The sequence below is a fragment of the Aptenodytes patagonicus genome, chromosome 1, assembly GCF_965638725.1.
Source record: "Aptenodytes patagonicus chromosome 1, bAptPat1.pri.cur, whole genome shotgun sequence".
NCBI classification, from domain to species: domain Eukaryota; kingdom Metazoa; phylum Chordata; class Aves; order Sphenisciformes; family Spheniscidae; genus Aptenodytes; species Aptenodytes patagonicus.
The window spans coordinates 119,350,661-119,367,201 of NC_134949.1; the positions used below are offsets into that span (position 1 = coordinate 119,350,661).

The following is a 16,541-nucleotide window of genomic DNA, read 5'->3' on the forward strand; positions in this document are numbered from 1 at the left end:
CCCCACCAAAGGATTAAACTTAGTGGCTCCATGACTGAAAATTCATTCATGAGGAAAATAACCCCAAGCCCCAAAAGCCAAGCATGCTGGGATCAAGTTGCAAGAAACTGTGGACAAATGTTGGAAAGTAAGTAATCCTCACAACATTATGGTAATGGCAAAACAAGCTGAAATGCCAACTGTAAAGCTTTGTAGGAATAAAGGCTAGAAGACCAGAAAGCTTAACAACAAGAAAATTTTGAAGACAGAAAATGTTGTTACCTTTCCTGACACTTCAGCTTTCCTTGCTCCCAAGACACATCAAGATAGCAGGTTCAGGCAGATTAGAGAGGAAAGGATTAATTTCTATTTCTTCAAGAGATACTCCAATTTAAGTGTCATGTCTAACACCAGAAAGGTATATTTTTTGTTTTCCCTCAGTATTCACTGCAATATGTCAATGAAACTTTTACATTAAGAGTCAGAAGCAGATTTGTTAATAGGATAACAATCTTGAAAATACCTGTCAAATACCACTAACAGCAATAGTCTCTTGGGTAAACTGGCCCTCCTTTAGTGCCTTTTGTAACACTGCAAAGTGCCCCAAACTTATCACTATAAAGGGGACATGGATATGCTCGCCTCTAGCACGTCTGGCCAAGAAATCTTCCTGTGATGGCAGCAGAAAACTTAATTCAAGTATAGGACAATGCAGAAAGAATATTAAATGCAAGGTGTTTCCTTACAGGGGCAGCGACTTTGCTTTTTCTCAAGCAAAAAAAAAACCACACTAGAAACTTGCTGTATGTAGGTAGACATAACTACCCAAAGTCCCAGTCGCACTGGATCAAGTCAGACCTCCAACCTTCCCAATAACTTTGCAATGCTACTGCCTCACAGGTTCAGGGCCGTGGCTGAAGGCCTGAACTGCCAGAGCTGGTGACGGGCAATGACAGCTCTCCACTGGGCTTTGCATACCTGAGTGTGGCAGTTACCATAAATAAGGACCAAGTTTTAGAGCTGAATGTAACTTTAATAGGAAAAAAAAAAAATTGATCATTTTCTCCTTAATGCCTAGAACTGTAGACCTACTGCTTGCACAGTTTTAAGAAATTTCCGTATCAGCAAAAGTACCTCTCACCCCAAGTCCCACCTCTGTAATGTATTAAATTTTCCTTTAAATGTCATTATGGAGTAAAATGGTTCTGCTTAAAAATCCCACACATACAAGCACTTTTTGCAGAGATACTTTCAGCAGGATTCGCCCCCAAATCTAGTACACTGAGCAGTGATATGAACTCTTGTGATGAGCAGAGGGGCCACCGTGAACAGTCAAGCACAGAGGTGAGGGAAGGCTCCACAACCTGAGGAGATACAGTCAGACCCTGTGTCTGAAGCTATTATATACACAGCTGTCTATTACTTTGACCCTAGGCAGGAACCTTCAGATTAAATTATAAATGAAAGTGGTGCTATTATCAGCTAAATTAAGTTCCCGAGGCCTGAGCTCTAACACTGTCTACGGCAGAAGAACAAACAGCTGACACATCCCAGGGCCAGCTCGGCACCTCTCGCTCTTCATAAATAATGTACCAACCACCAAACTTCATAAAAAATTCTGGGTTTAGCTCCTGAAATTCTGCTGCGTGTTTTGCCAGGGAAAACTCAATGTATTCACATCTGTAGTCATCTAATAAAATACATCTCGCAGAATAACTATCTTGTATCAGCCACCAGGGGCTACCTAAGCCTCATGAAATAATTCCACTATTTTCAGTTGTCTGTACTCGTTTTGCTGGCTTGTTTTTTGTGGCCTTCCTCTGAAAGCAACCAAGATAGTCCCAACATGACTTCCATTATTCCCACGTTTTTAGTCACCCTGGCCGATGCTGCTGGCGATTGTCATTCATCCAGTGACAAAAATGGCCAGTGACTTCCTAAGCAACAGGATCCAGCACCAAATTCAGAATGCATATTATTTCATGAGTCCTCAGTCTCATGGCACACACTCACTATTTAGGCAAATGCAGAAAAAAAGACAGAATGCATCTAACAAGGCGCATGACGGGCGATGCAGGGTGAAGCAGTGTGAACGCTGCTGTTACACGCTGCTTCTGACTATTTCAAGCATACACTGCCACGCCATTTGCTCCCATGAAAGTCATTCCAAAGCTCCCCCTTTTCAGCAGATTCACACACCTACTTTTTATCTAAAACTAAGCACAGATGAATCGAAGCCCTTTCACAAGCTACTGTGACAGGCCAACAGACATACTCATATCTATGGATATTTTAGTTGTTAGTTTAAAATCCTGTTTATGCTGGAGAATGTTGTCAAAGTATTATTTTATATATAGTTTTTGTGAGCATGTTGGGACTTGCATGTATTCATTTGGTACACAGTAGACAAATTCACAGACTACGTATGCAGTCTACGTAGACTATCTAGGCTTTCTACCCAAACTGTAGACAATATACCTACTGTCTTATTTGGAAGACAGTTCTTTCTGTGAATATAAATATGCAGCAGGGCAGAGTTAAGGACCTGTACTGCAATGCCCTGGTTTGAAAGTTTAACTTGGTAGTCCTGACAGCTGGTTAACAGGTTTCCAACTGTACAAGGCACAAGCCCAAATGAAGTAGAAACTGCTGATGGCTCCTTGGCTACCTGGTGGTGAGTTCCAGCCCCGCTGACTCTGTAATTCAGTGCCTTTATTTCAGGTGGCATCAGCATCGAGATAAGGTCACTCCCATAAAGGAATCATATATGAGATCTAAAAAGCCTGAAAAACAGTTTCTAGTAAATGAAATACATACACGTAAATATAAATATGAATATATATGCATGCAGATGCCTCCCCCATGAACTCTACATTGATCCTAGTCTACTATTTCAGATTTTAAGGGAGTGATGAAACAGTGCAATTTCATTGAGCTTGGAAAATGGAAACATCAAATGTAGTTTGGATTGCAACAAATGTAATTTACACTCTCCCCATGGAAATCCAAAATACTTACTACAGAGAAACAACACAAAAATCATATTAAAGCACTTCTGTGTATTTAAAATACAACTTCCCGGCTCTGTGCCATGGAACTTCCATGGGAAATTCTGAGCTAGCTTGTCATTTTGATCAAAATTCTCTCTAAATCAGAGAGGAAAGTTCACAATGCTGTATAGTGCTATTTACTCTTGCCTTTAGAGAAAAATCAACCACCAGTCTTTTCTGATTACTGCTCTTGAAATGTGCAACAATTGCTTCTTTTCATTCACTTATTAGGAATACCTTGTATACCATATTAGGTACATATTTTACCTGCTACGTTATTAACTTGCAGGTCATGTTTGACACAGGCGTAGTAGTTCATTTTAGGAACATTCAAGAAAGGCTGGCTAGGATGAATGCAAGACTTTTCGCTCATGGATGAGACACAACTAAACCCCCATCTAGCTGCCTTTCATGTGGTGTTAAAGATGCCTTCTCATAACTTCTGCTAATTTATAAGAAAACATGTTACCCCACACATCACAAATACATGGCTATAATGGTACTCAAAACTTGCCTTTGCCTGCCCTCCCCAAGGACTGTTCCTAGGGCAGAAGAAAATGAAAACGGTATTTGATTCAATCTCATTATTTGCTTTTCAGGATTTGAACTTACTCAACTTTGGCAAATTAAGACAAATTTTGTTTCTGGTCACTCTTTTGAAACTTTGCATTTTAGATATAATGAACCTGCCATGGTTTTGCAGAACTTAATACCCATCTGGAATTGCCTCTTCTGTCTTTAGTTCGCTTGTACAAAAAAAACCTACCAGCAAGCCTAGGTGTATGACTATACCATATGCTCAAGCCCACAGACTGGGGAAAAAACAAGACAGTCTGGTTTTATTCACATAAAAGCCTCAGAAGCTGCTGGAAAATGGAGTTAGACGACCACATTTCTCGAAGTCTGACCTGGTTTAAAAGCAGAGCTGAAATCCATGCTGTCTATTTCACAAAATCCTACCAAATTAAGTGTATGTGAGAAATTCCACAGCTGTAAGTTTATGGGTTTAGAGGAGCGGAGCTAAAGGGTGGAGTATTAGAGCTGGACTGCTCTTTCCTACTGCACAGGAGGATTTTTATCACTAGATCAGCAGCGACGCTTTGGCCTGCCTCCAACTGCATATTTCCACAGCGACCTCGTTGGACTCAGGAAAGGCTTTGAGCTTCCCAAATGCAGAGGCACTGAGTAAGGGCCCCTCTGCAGATCCCTCTTCCACGTCCAAATAGCCAAACTCAACTAGTTTCAGCCTGCACTGTGCTCTTTCCGTATGAACAGACACTGCTCCCATAGCACAAAAGGTACCAGAGCAAATTCTGAGGGCAACAAGAAAAAACCACGGCAAAAGAATTCAAATGGATTAAGGTACATGCTAGGGTTGATCCTAACGATCCTGCTCTGTTTGGCAATAATTTACATTTCAGTAAAATAGTGACGAATTAGAAGAGAAGCATTTAAAACTGATTTTAATCATTATATGCTCACTTTACTCTATGTGCAAAGTAAGGAGGTTAATTAATCACCTTTCTAAGTTTTCCTGTATGTTTCCTTGTTCTGAAACCCTTTACTTCACCACTAGGAGCTGGATTTCTTTTCTGCTTCTCTTTGCCCCCCCCCGGCTTCCCACAGAGAATGTGCATCTCTTACCAATGAAGATTACAACAGGGAGACATAAATCCAGCAAAAATTGACATCCACGTGAAAGAAGGAATATAAACAAATTATAGAATCAACCTGCTCACAGAGAATGATGGATTTGAATTCCTCTATTTAACTTGCAAAATGAAGGGGAAAATTTCCAACTGTTTTAAAAACTAGAGGCATATTGGTTCCAGCTGCCACTAATCCTCCTTTTCTGTAGTAAGGCCATCAAGCAGGATGAAACAATACAGTATTTTGACACTGGATACTGAACAGCTGCACCCCATTTTCAAAGGCAACAAAGTATAGCAGCACAGCTAAGCTGCATCAGGAATGAGGATCAAATTTTAAGTTTCTGGGCAGCCTGCATGACAATGCTTCCGGGAACAGAACAACAGTGCAAATACTTGGTTTTGCTCAAATTTGCTATGCAGTTTCATCTCTATATGCTTGTGGCTCCCTTGCTGCCCAGTGGTACCCTGAATCACTCCTCTGACACTTGCATTGGGCAATCATCGGCATAACACCTGAAAAAACCTGCAGTTAAAGTTTTTGGTCTCCTACAGAAGCTATTCATAAAGGATTCCCAGAATTTTGTAGTTTTAGGTAGAATGGCACTGAAAACCACTGATTTTCTAGGCACGTATAAGAACATAATGACTACACTACTGGCCCAGACCAAAAGTTCTCCTAGTCCCATATCTTGCTATCCTACAAGGAAAGCCTCCTCCAAAGGAGCAAGTAAATGGTTTTCACTTGCTGGATGAGGCTACTTCTCCTCACATAGCCTTCCAGCTTCCCCCTGTCCATAGTTCAAAGACTTTCCAAGCCAGAGGAAGTTTCTCTTCAGCTCCCCTGAAAAGGCTACGCCTTGAACACAAGCACCACATAATCTGTATACATATAGAAAACAGGAGTTCCCAGTGGATCAGGATTTCGACACTCATGGAGAACCGTGCACCATGTCCATGATGAGTCTGATGGCACCGGGAGTGCCAGACCCACTGTGTTCCTATAACTGATCTGCAGACAAAAACTGGTCATGGATTTCTAGACATCAAAAAGCAAAATGAAATCCTGCTGCTTAAGTCGTCTGCCAGAAGTCCAAAAAATCTTGGGAAATGTTCAAATTCAAGTACAAGGCAGTATGTCCAAGTGATTAAACAGCACATGGAAAATACGTTTTGCACACACACACATCTATACATTATATACACACACCAGACTTACGGTAACCCCCCTAGCTGTGTGCAGAAGACATGCACTTCAGTAAAAAAGCCTAACTTAATTTTTCAATTTAAACCCAAATTCTGTCCTTATAACTTTAGAGAAAGAGACTCCATCACTTTAAATATTCAGAATTTACTTCTGTAGTAAACATACTAATAGCAAACCATGCAATTTGAAGCAGGCTGTGGAAGGGGGTTCTTAAAAATATTTTTGGAGAACTCCAGAAGAACCTCCCTTTTGTAAGACTACTTAACAAGTCACCAGTAAGGTTATGACCTGCTCTCCCAAAGACAACACAATTGCATCAAATGTACTTTTAGTTTACTAGGGAACCGCCAGACAGAAATATAGCTAGGGCATCAGAGTTGAATTTTCCATTAATCCCATTTTCTCTTTGGCTAGGCAGCCACAGTTTGGATTTACAGTGTATTTGGATTTCTGGCTCCATATCCTGCAAAGCAGTTTGCAGACTGGATTCATTCATTAGGCCGTTCAGCTATCATCAATCACTCCTCAGGTTTCACCCTCTGCCCCACAATAGAACCAGGCAAATCCTCCTGCTGAATTCAAGGTCAGTTTTTTTCATGAGCTTTGGCACACATCTGACCAGCAGTTCAGAGTTACATGCCTGAACTGTCAGTAACTACAGAGCACACAAAAAATGCTGAGGCAAGGACAGTACCATCAACAAGACTGGCAAAGAAACTGTTGAAAGACATTATTCTTTAAACTGTTCACCACCATTAGTTTTGAGATGAATCCCTGTTTGGTAGCAACTTCAGCTGATGTTACCTCCATGCTTGCTGCCTGCTCCTTTCAGAATGATTAGCTTTTATAGGGACACAATATAGGATGCACCTCAGTCTTTTAACAGTACCTTCAAAACTTACTTCTGCTGGAGTCATGTATCAAACAGTGTTCTTTGACACAGCCTTTCAGGCCTGATGCTCTCCCATTGACGCAGTAAACGTATTATTAATTTAAATGTCCTGGGAGCTGACTACAAGCAACCCAAGCATAAAATGCAGGTTTTTCTGGTCCCAAAGTTGGTGTTAACATTTTTGCCCCTTAGTGTTCTGCAGTTGAAGTTCACTTTTTTTTTTTGCAGTGGCAATGTCATCTGTGTTCCATAAACACAGAAGGTCGAGTTCCCTTGTGCTAGGAATGAAGTTGCACATTTTGGCAGCTCTAGAGACCATTCTGCTGTTATGTGTGGTCCCCATCTTCACCTTCCACAACCCCAGATACCTGCAGAACCAAGCTGTCAGCCTGACCCACACACAACTTGAAAACAAATCATTTTTCTGGGATACTTTTCAGACAGGATTACATTTGCACGAGGCTCAACTTTACAGCAACAGCTGATTGGCTAAAGCCAAATGTGAAATCATATCTTAGGTGAACTACCCAAAACCCTCACAACAGTCAGAGGTTACAATATGCATCTCACACTGAGACCAAACATCCTCCTCTACCAATGTAATACAGACTAGCTTCATTTCCACAAATTACTATGTTGCAAAATACAGACTAACTCTTCATACAACTACTCTGAAGTTTCCCCATGACACTTTTACCTAAGTAAAAGATTTTTCTTTTACTTGGCACATGGTAAAAACAAGAGTTTTGCACCATGGGGTGGAGAAAAAAGTTTGATGATGATAAAGAATTAAGATGATGATCACTTTTCCATGCTCACTGAATATGCAGGTTTCTCTGCAGAAGGAAATTCACTTAAAACATGTAATTTTTCCAGGTTAGCCATATTGATGTAATTCCCTGTGAGACCAAATTCAGGATGTAATGGCTACATCTTACACTGCTGACCCAAAAGTCTTTCAGTAACATAATGTTTTTTCCATCTAGGAAGTGTCCAAGAGGCGAGAGGTATATAAAACATTGGACTTTTCCCACAGTATTTGTGTAGATTGTCTACTTCTGGAGGTCACAGACCAGTTATTTTGGTATTGAATACAAACACCACAGATATGGAGTCATTAAAAATTCCATTAAATCCACATTCTGAACTTAGTGTTTACACCCACCAATAGCCATCACATCCAACACAGACAACTTCGAATTGCTAGTGTGCTATCTTCACGCCATCCAACAATGCTCATGAGATCCTTCACCAAACATTTCAACAATTCAACAAACAAAACAGAAAATCACAACCACCCTCATCCTTAAGCTCCATCTTGACAGGATGAAGTATCCTACTGTGCATCACTTGGAGGGATGCTTCATCATCCTTCTGCAGGATCTGTGAATGGCTACCATTTCTGACAACCAAATCACTTCCATGTTATTTGCTGAAGTATCTTTATGTATGTATCTACCCACCTACAGGTATGTACGGGGGGGTGTGCTTGTGCCTACATTTCTGTACACACAAAGTCTAAAATTTTAACTTTCAAACTAGCTGTCTGCTGTAGTAGCTCTTGCACGGGGAACACACTCACTGCTCCATAGCCGGACTGTACCTGGACACACCTTTTTCCCCAGGACAACTACAGTGATTTTGACACAGCTGACAGAGCTTGTGGTATTGCACTTACCCTGGGCGGGACAGTCTGCAGGGCTGTGATATAGTTCTCCAGAGCAATGCGGCGACGGTCATTCAGCATGGCTTCCACCCGTGCCATATGAGTCTCCACCAGCTGTTGTCTTTCATTTGCTGCTTCTTGTTCCAGTGATTCCACTTTCTCCTGGAAATGCTGAAAAAAACATCCATCACAACAGGAACAGTGAAGACATCAGCAGAGACCAGCAGACGTGAACACCTCCGTCTGCAAACCACCAAAATCTTTCTCCATGTCAGTCTAGCTCGGCTCTCAGGAACTCTGCACTGAACACATTGTTACTGATTTCAGTGGGAACTGCTGATGCCCTGTATTCCTGAACACCTGGCCATATTTTATGAATCTAATCAAATATTCCTGACATATTCAGCACAACCACCAGTGGATCCTTCATTTGCCCCGAGACAGTGGTTCAGCGCTAGAGAATTGTGCCTAGAGGAGGGTGGAGTTTGGCAAGCATACACCCCCTGCCATCACTAGCCATCAACATGACTTCATGAGCAAATCTACATGGGGGGGGGGGGGGAATTCCAACTTGAACAGTGTCACTATAATTTCTTATAAACTGGCCACCACGAAGAAAAATTGAGCCCAAACTTATTCCAATAAAGGAAAAGATTGACTGGGTAAAATGCAGAGAGCAAAGCTGTGGGATCTAATGTGCGATGCAATCTGGTTCTGAACATTACCTTTTTATAGTTTTGCATTGAAATCATTCTAGCAGTACTGAATAATACCTGACAGCCACAGTGGGATTCAAGGAGTGTCTGGCTTGTCAGAATTTTTGAATTATAGTATAATTTTGCATAAAATAATTTTCGGCTGAGGGTTTTTTTCAGATAAAACTGATGGCGATTTCTTCTTTAAATCACGTTTTCCATCTCCGCTTTGAGTTTAAGTCCTGCAGCTTATATTAGTTTATTACAGCCTATATTTTGAAAGGGGCCTGTGGGAACAGAGCTTTCAGTTCTCACTGAAAGCAAATCAATTCAAGCGAAATTCTATCCCTCCACGCAGTCACGAGCGATGTCCTGTGCTGCTGTTCCAGGGACTGGCTGCAAAATACAGAGACACCCAGCAGCCCCTAACAGCTGGAAACAAAAATAGCAACAGCAAGAGCAGGGAATAACATTAAATCCCCATAGAAGTAGGTTTTAAAATTATATCACATCCAGCACCCTTTGTATTTTAACTGTGGTCCCAGTGGGTAAAGTTGTGGTTGCGTTTTCCTTTACCTGGATAACAGCTTTCTTGTCAGCCTTTGGCAAGTTCTTTGCTTGGCGTTCTGCCTCTTCCCACTCTCTCATGACCTAACGAACAAAACAAGAAGCGTGACTTTCATATTTTCGTCTCTTGTCTCAGGGCTTTGCAACAGCCAAGCACTGCAGCTCCAACAGTCATCTTTTTATATTCCTCTCCTCTTTTTATCTCTATTAAAAAAGCAGTTACAACATTTAACAAAGGTAGGATCCTGTTATTAAATTAAACAAAGATAGTACATTTGCGTCTGAACATCGTGCCAAGCTCTCTCAACTCCGTTGTGAAGCAACACAGCCATTAACCAGCCCTCAAGCAAGGGAAGTGGAGGTCTCTATGGGTGAACACACCAACCCCTTTTCATCTCAGACAGAAAGGAAACAGCTTCCATCTATTGTACGTCCTTGGTCAAAATGAGTGAATTTCAACTCGTTCTAATTGACACCTTTTTTGGTACCACAAAAATTTTTAGATTTATCCAGACTGCATCGCTGGCCTTTGAGTAGGACAGATAAGAATTACATGCAATTTGTGCTAGTCTGTCCAGAAATAGGTGTCCAACACTTCAAGAACTGAATATATTTATATCTCAAGCACAACACTGACAGAAAAATGATGTAGGAGAACTTTCAGTACCATTCCTTTCAGTAAGATGAGAGGCCACCTCCTGTAACACATGGCAGTATTTCAACAGTCAGGGAATGAGTTACTCTTAACTTGCTGCCCGTGACATATGAAACCTTCTCGTGGTCTTACTTAGGGACTTTGCTCATTTCATACCTAGACAGCAATCTTCTCAGACAACACATTTTATGCAGGAACAATTGCTCTCACCAAATACAGTGTACACAAATAAGCGACTTGCTTATCTGCAGGCTTAGCACAATGTCAGAAGAAGACAGAAGAAGCCTAAAAGCAATTACTCAAAATGTCATTTCCTTTCCTTCCTTTCTCACCAAAAAAACCACTCTTCACACTTTCATACCATTTAATAGAAATAGTCAAACATACCCTTTCTAAAGGGGATTTCAGAAAAGCTCAGAGTCCGCATGCACGACTGAAATTTTACCAAGACCAATACCAAAGGCAGGACAAATTAGACCTGCTGTGTCTCACGTCTGCAAGTTGAGTCTCCACCACTCAGCTCCTGTCTCAGGCTCCCCAGTTTTCCCACATGCTGGACATTGCTAATCAGGCTGCTTGACGGACAGACTGGAGAGCACTGGTGGTGCCTCAGGGTATCTGGTTGAGCCTATGCCTTTTAAAAAACAACAACCAAGAAACAAACCTGGGCTCAAAGGAGACTTTTACAAGTCCCAGTCCTTGAAATGTAATCCCTTCTCAGTCCTATATAGGGTTGTAGACCCTAACAATTAACCAGCATGCAGACACCTGCACTCAAGACTAACTCAGGTATGGGATTTTGTTGTGAAGTTTTCATCTTCCTTTTGACCCAAAGTCTGGGAATGTATTTCAAGACAGCAATAAATCAGTCATAGCAAAAACAAATAGATCAACTCACTCTCAGTGAAATTATCTGTAAGAGATTCTGGCCTCAGTAACAGTCCAAGAGAGTGGAGAGATATATTTTGGGAAGCTAACGTGATGCTGAAAACTTTCAAGTGGGAAATTGTTTTGCCTACTTCTGGGCTTCAGCAGGGGCATGGTTAGTCAGCAGCTGTAAGCACAAAGACCTGAAGTCAAGTACTTAGAAATCACAGTCTTCACTTCACTCCACTGAAACTTAAGTCCCAAGAATTGTACTACAACCTACATAAACTGGCAGCCTAAAAGTACCTCTTCAATTTACATTATCTTCTCATCAGACAAATATGCATTCATGTGCAAATTGCAGCCAAGCTCTAGGAAGGTAGGAAACCAAAATTTACAAGGAGACATTAAAATTCATTTGCAAGGGGTTGTAGTAAGCAGCTGACGACACAGAACATGATGCACGGTGCACTGAAGTTACAGGTCACCCCACCGCCAGTTACTTTCCCAGTACTTTGGCAGAGGAGATTTCACCGCTTCTCTGATAAAGCAGGAGTAGAGGACATGAACCGACACCACAATTCAGAGCACTGTGATGTGTTCTGGAAAAAACTTACTAATGCTCAGAGTGTTGCTGTGTATTAAGGACACATTAGGTATTCATCTCTTAATTGTATGCTTAGGCCATATGATTGTGGTGGCCAAGGAAACTCAATTCGGGTATACAGGCAGCACCTTTCTAGAGACCTGAAACGTCACTGGTGCCTGGATGTGAACGTTACAGAAAACCCAGAAATTACGGCATTAATTCAAGTCATAAACTACAATGATGTGCTCAAATTTGAGCATTGGCCTAGGTTAGCAACTTTATGATTTTCTTCTCCCTCCTCTCCTTTTATGTCTTCAAATCGCATCTCTGACATCTGCTTAATACTCTTTTTCACTCTGAGTAAGCAGTTCATGGGTTTTCAGAACAACTGTTCCCTTGCCCTCTTTATCCCCCAAACTAACCCTCTGCTAATCCACACGATGAAAACATGTATTGTGGGTAATGTGATAAGGAGACCTTTGGCTAGACCAGGTCTCTCTGCCTGTTTTATTTCTCTAAACCTTTTAAGGCATGGAAGGCAGGATGATAAACTGACAGCCTACCCAGAGAGTTGGGAGGGATATAAATTACAGGCTTCAGAGGTTCAGCTCTGGAGCAACGAGAGCGAATGGCTTGTGAAAAAATACGGAATGACATAGCTGTTTGCAGAAACAATATTCAATGTAAAGATTGCAGAAGCTGTGCTTTGAGTGCTGATTTTTGCAATTGAGAAGACTTCAATGGTTGAAAGCATCTCTGTGTGTATGTTAACTAACTGAACATACAACTGCCCTACAGCTATCTACGGGCAGTCATGCTACCACCCAGAGAAAACTTGTGTCTCACCGAATGTCATTGCTTTAGAGAATCATGAGTGACTAAAATATGCCATAGCACTGTAGGAAACCAAAGAGCAAGAAGGGAAAAAAAAATTCCCCAGATAAGCATGTGCAGAAAAAGGCTGAACTTGGCCTCTATGCACTTATAAACCCATTCTCCTTCTTTGACAGCACAGACCTATCAAAGCCACACAGATTTATGGCTCTTCAAGGCTTGGTGGCTTTGTGCAGGGAAAATGACAACTTCTGGTTGAGATTTAAGAAGCAAGCCATTTCAAAGTCAAACTTCTTCAGAACTCAGGACTTCGTGCCTGGCAGACTCCTTTTGAAATTGGGCTGTAGGGGACAGCAAGAGGGAAGAAGAAGTACGGAAAGCGTCATTCATTATTAAGAGAGATACTAAGCACAAAAATCTCATTATATTGAAAACAGCAGAATTTACTCCCATTTTTTACACTGAGGCACAGAAGCATATCTGCAAGAGAAGAATTTATGACAAATATTTGGATTACAGCAATCAGACCAGCAGAGGTGCTTGCCTGAGGTTTGCTTTGTTAGAAGATCCAAGTCATGCCAGTAAGATGCCTACCTTTGTCAAGGGCTTTTGTTCCACGCTTAAATCTTGACCCTTTTTCTGGTAATAACATCATCAAACCTCTCCAAAGAGCCCTGAGTGTAACTGAGGGGGGTACTCCTATTAAGCTGACAGTCAGTTTTAAGGAAGGAGAGCCCTCCTACACACAATAATAGAGATGGTGGGATCTAGGGAATATAGGGACCATCTTTGTCAGGGACATGGGCAGTGGGATTGAGTGCACCCTCAGCAAGTTTGCAGATGACACCAAGCTAAGTGATGTGGTTGATACTCTAGAGGGAAGGGATGCCATTCAGAGGGACCTTGACAGGCTTGAGAGGTGGGCCCGTGCGAACCTCATGAAGTTCAACAAGGCCAAGTGTAAGCTCCTGCACCTCGTTTGGGGCAATCCCAAACATCGATACAGCCTGGGCAATGAGTGGATTGAGAGCAGCCCTGCCAAGAAGGACTTGGGGGTACTGGTGGATGAAAAACTGAGTATGAGCTGGCAAGGTGCGCTCACAGCCCAGAAAGCCAACAATATCCCGGGCTGCATCAAAAGAAGCGTGGCCAGCAGGTTGAGCAAGGTGATTCTCTCCCTCTACCTGACTCTCGTGAGACCCCAATTGGAGTACTGCGTCCAGCTCTGGGGCCCCCAGTATAAGACAGACATGGACCTGCTCGAGCGGGTCCAGAGGAGGGCCACAAAGACCATCAGGGGGCTGGAGCACCTCCCCTATGAGGCCAGGCTGAGAGAGTTGGCATTGTTTAGCTTGCAGAAGAGAAGGCTCTGGGGAGACCTTATAGTAGCCTTCCCGTACTTAAAGGGGGCCTACAGGAAAGATGGGGAGGGACTCTTTATCAGGGAGTCTAGTGACAGGACGAGGGGTCACAGTTTTAAACTGAAAGAGGGTAGACTTAGATTAGATATAAGGAAGAAATTCTTTACTGTGAGGGTGGTGAGACACTGGAACAGATTGCCCAGGGAAGTTGCGGATGCCCCCTCCCTGGAAGTGTTCAAGACCAGGTTGGATGGGGCTTTGAGCAACCTGATCTAGTGGAAGGTGTCCCTGCCCATGGCAGGGGGGTTGGAACTACATGATCTTTAAGGTCCCTTCCAACCCAAACCATTCATGGTACCACTGGCACTAAAGATCAGCTGAAAACCTCTCCAGGATGTTGGAACTAGTGGCATGCAATAAAAAAAAAATATCTTGAACGTAACACCAGCCCTGTTTAGGCTGGTTGAGGACTGCAGTATTTTCAGATGTTTGCTTTGGAAATGAACTTCCAAGAAGCAAGACTATTCTAGGATACAAGGTATCATTAAGTTCCTATCATAAGTACTGTACATGCTATGATTCCTAAAATATTGTAAAGAGCCAATGGAAGAGTAAATTTAAGACATGAGGATGTCACAAGATGTTTGAGGAGGGAAATGTATAAATATACTGCTCCCTTGAGTAAGGTTCAGTATCTGGTTCCACCAGGCTATTTAGCAGCAGCTATTTAAGTGAGGGAGCTGTACAGGAGTTAACAAACTGGAAAGAGAAAGAGGAAAAGGGGAATTGTACCAAAACAGGAAACAAGAACCACGGCATCCTGCAATCAGTTAGCATAATCTCTCCCTGTTGTACGTCAGAGAATAACAAACATTTAAAGGCTACACACGCATCGCTGAATAGCTATCCTGTTCTCATGGGAATGTAGCTTTACTGTTATTTGGAGTTGCTTTAATAATTCTTGGGAAAATCTGAAAATTGTATGCTAACGTAATTCTCTTTACAGTAGTGCCTAGGGAAGTTCAGAAGCCTTGTTGCTCCAGGTGCCATGCAAGATGTAAAGGTAGAAAAACTTTCATGGTCTGTAGTCTAAAGGGACGGACACAAGAGCAGAAGGGATTAAAACAGTCTGAACCAGAGGTGCATCAGGTCATCGTACTAAAGAGCACAGACTCCCCTAGTAAGAGGGTCTTCTAGGAACTGTGAACTATGAACCGACACAACCACTGACAGAAGCTGGGCCTCTGCCTGCGTGAATATCTTTATGCAAAAGAAAGCAAACACGAGTCTTCAGAATTTCATGGTAAACAAAGGAAAATCTCAGAAAGAGGATATACAGAATATCTGCATTTGCCCTGATGACGTTTTGATTAAAATATTTAATTTCAATTTAATTTTTTAGTGATAAACTTCCTTACTCCTTAGATGATGACATTTTATATGTGAATTATTAGTTAATTGGCTGTTGCAAAGTAAAGTGTGCATCTAATCAAATACTGTTTTAAAACTAGCTGCTTTATTAAAAAGAAATATCTGTATTTCATGAACAAACCAATTTATTTCCGATTATGACATTTATCAAGATTAAAGAATGACTTGATCGTTTTCCTAAAACCACTGATCATTTCCTCTCTTTTTAATACAAGAAAAATGGACATTTCTGCTGCTTTATAAGCCCCCATTCCTCAGCTTTGAAAGAACTGGACTTTGAGTAAAAAAAAAAAAAAAAAAGAATAAATATGTTCAGTGCAGCTGGAGGACTTAGCTAGTGACTCTCACTTGTTAACTTTTTTTTTTTAAGAGAAAAACATTGACAGCAAAAGCTTGTTTTTAACATAACAAGTTTCAGCTTCAAATTAATTTTTAGTTAAGTATGTATTAAAAACATACCTGATTTTAAAGAAAATGTAAAAAGCAATTTTTAAATAGATTGCCAGAAAAGCAGACTGGTGGTATGGGTCACAGACATAACACAGTTCACATGAGGGAACACAGAATGGTAAACTAGCTGGCTTTTCTACTTCTCCATAAGATCTTATATTTTTTAAACATTTGAAATGTTAACTGGGAGAGGCTAGTTCAGTACAGTACAAAACACTAACCATAGAAGTAGAAACTAATTTCTAAAAACCTAAGTTAACTCTCTTCTTCAAAGCTCTGCAGGAGTTCTGTGTACTTCAAGACATACATACTTTAAGCTGTGATTTCATAAGCAGCTTAAGCAAATTAAAGATCAAAGATCTTTCTTGATGTACCTATCGTGCTGCTGTTTCCCAGGTCTGATTTAGCTTGCTGAATCGGCCAGAGTTGCTTATTTCACTTCTTTTTGGAAGAGTGACATTGCAGTGAGATGAGGGAGCTGACCTGCCTCACCCCGCAGCTGTACACTCATTAGCGCTGACAGAAAGGCTGGCTGGGAACATGCTAACGAGGGCGGAGCACGCGCAGCACCAGCGTGATCTTCAGTCAAACCCTTGAACCAGAGCCTTCATTTATGAGGTTGCCCCAAATGCGCATGATAAAATGTGCA

General features: G+C 41.6%; 1 protein-coding gene across 2 annotated transcripts in view; it reads right to left on the reverse strand.

Annotated features, from left to right (window-relative positions):
• Positions 1–16,541, reverse strand: part of APP (amyloid beta precursor protein) — a 239,861-nt gene that overhangs the window by 56,437 nt on the left and 166,883 nt on the right. For both annotated transcript variants that reach the window (XM_076352421.1, XM_076352429.1), the window contains 2 exons: positions 9,715–9,789; positions 8,456–8,614 (listed from right to left, as the gene is read on the reverse strand). In XM_076352421.1, the coding sequence (XP_076208536.1) occupies positions 8,456–8,614; positions 9,715–9,789 (234 nt within the window). The remainder of the gene's footprint in view (positions 1–8,455; positions 8,615–9,714; positions 9,790–16,541) is intronic.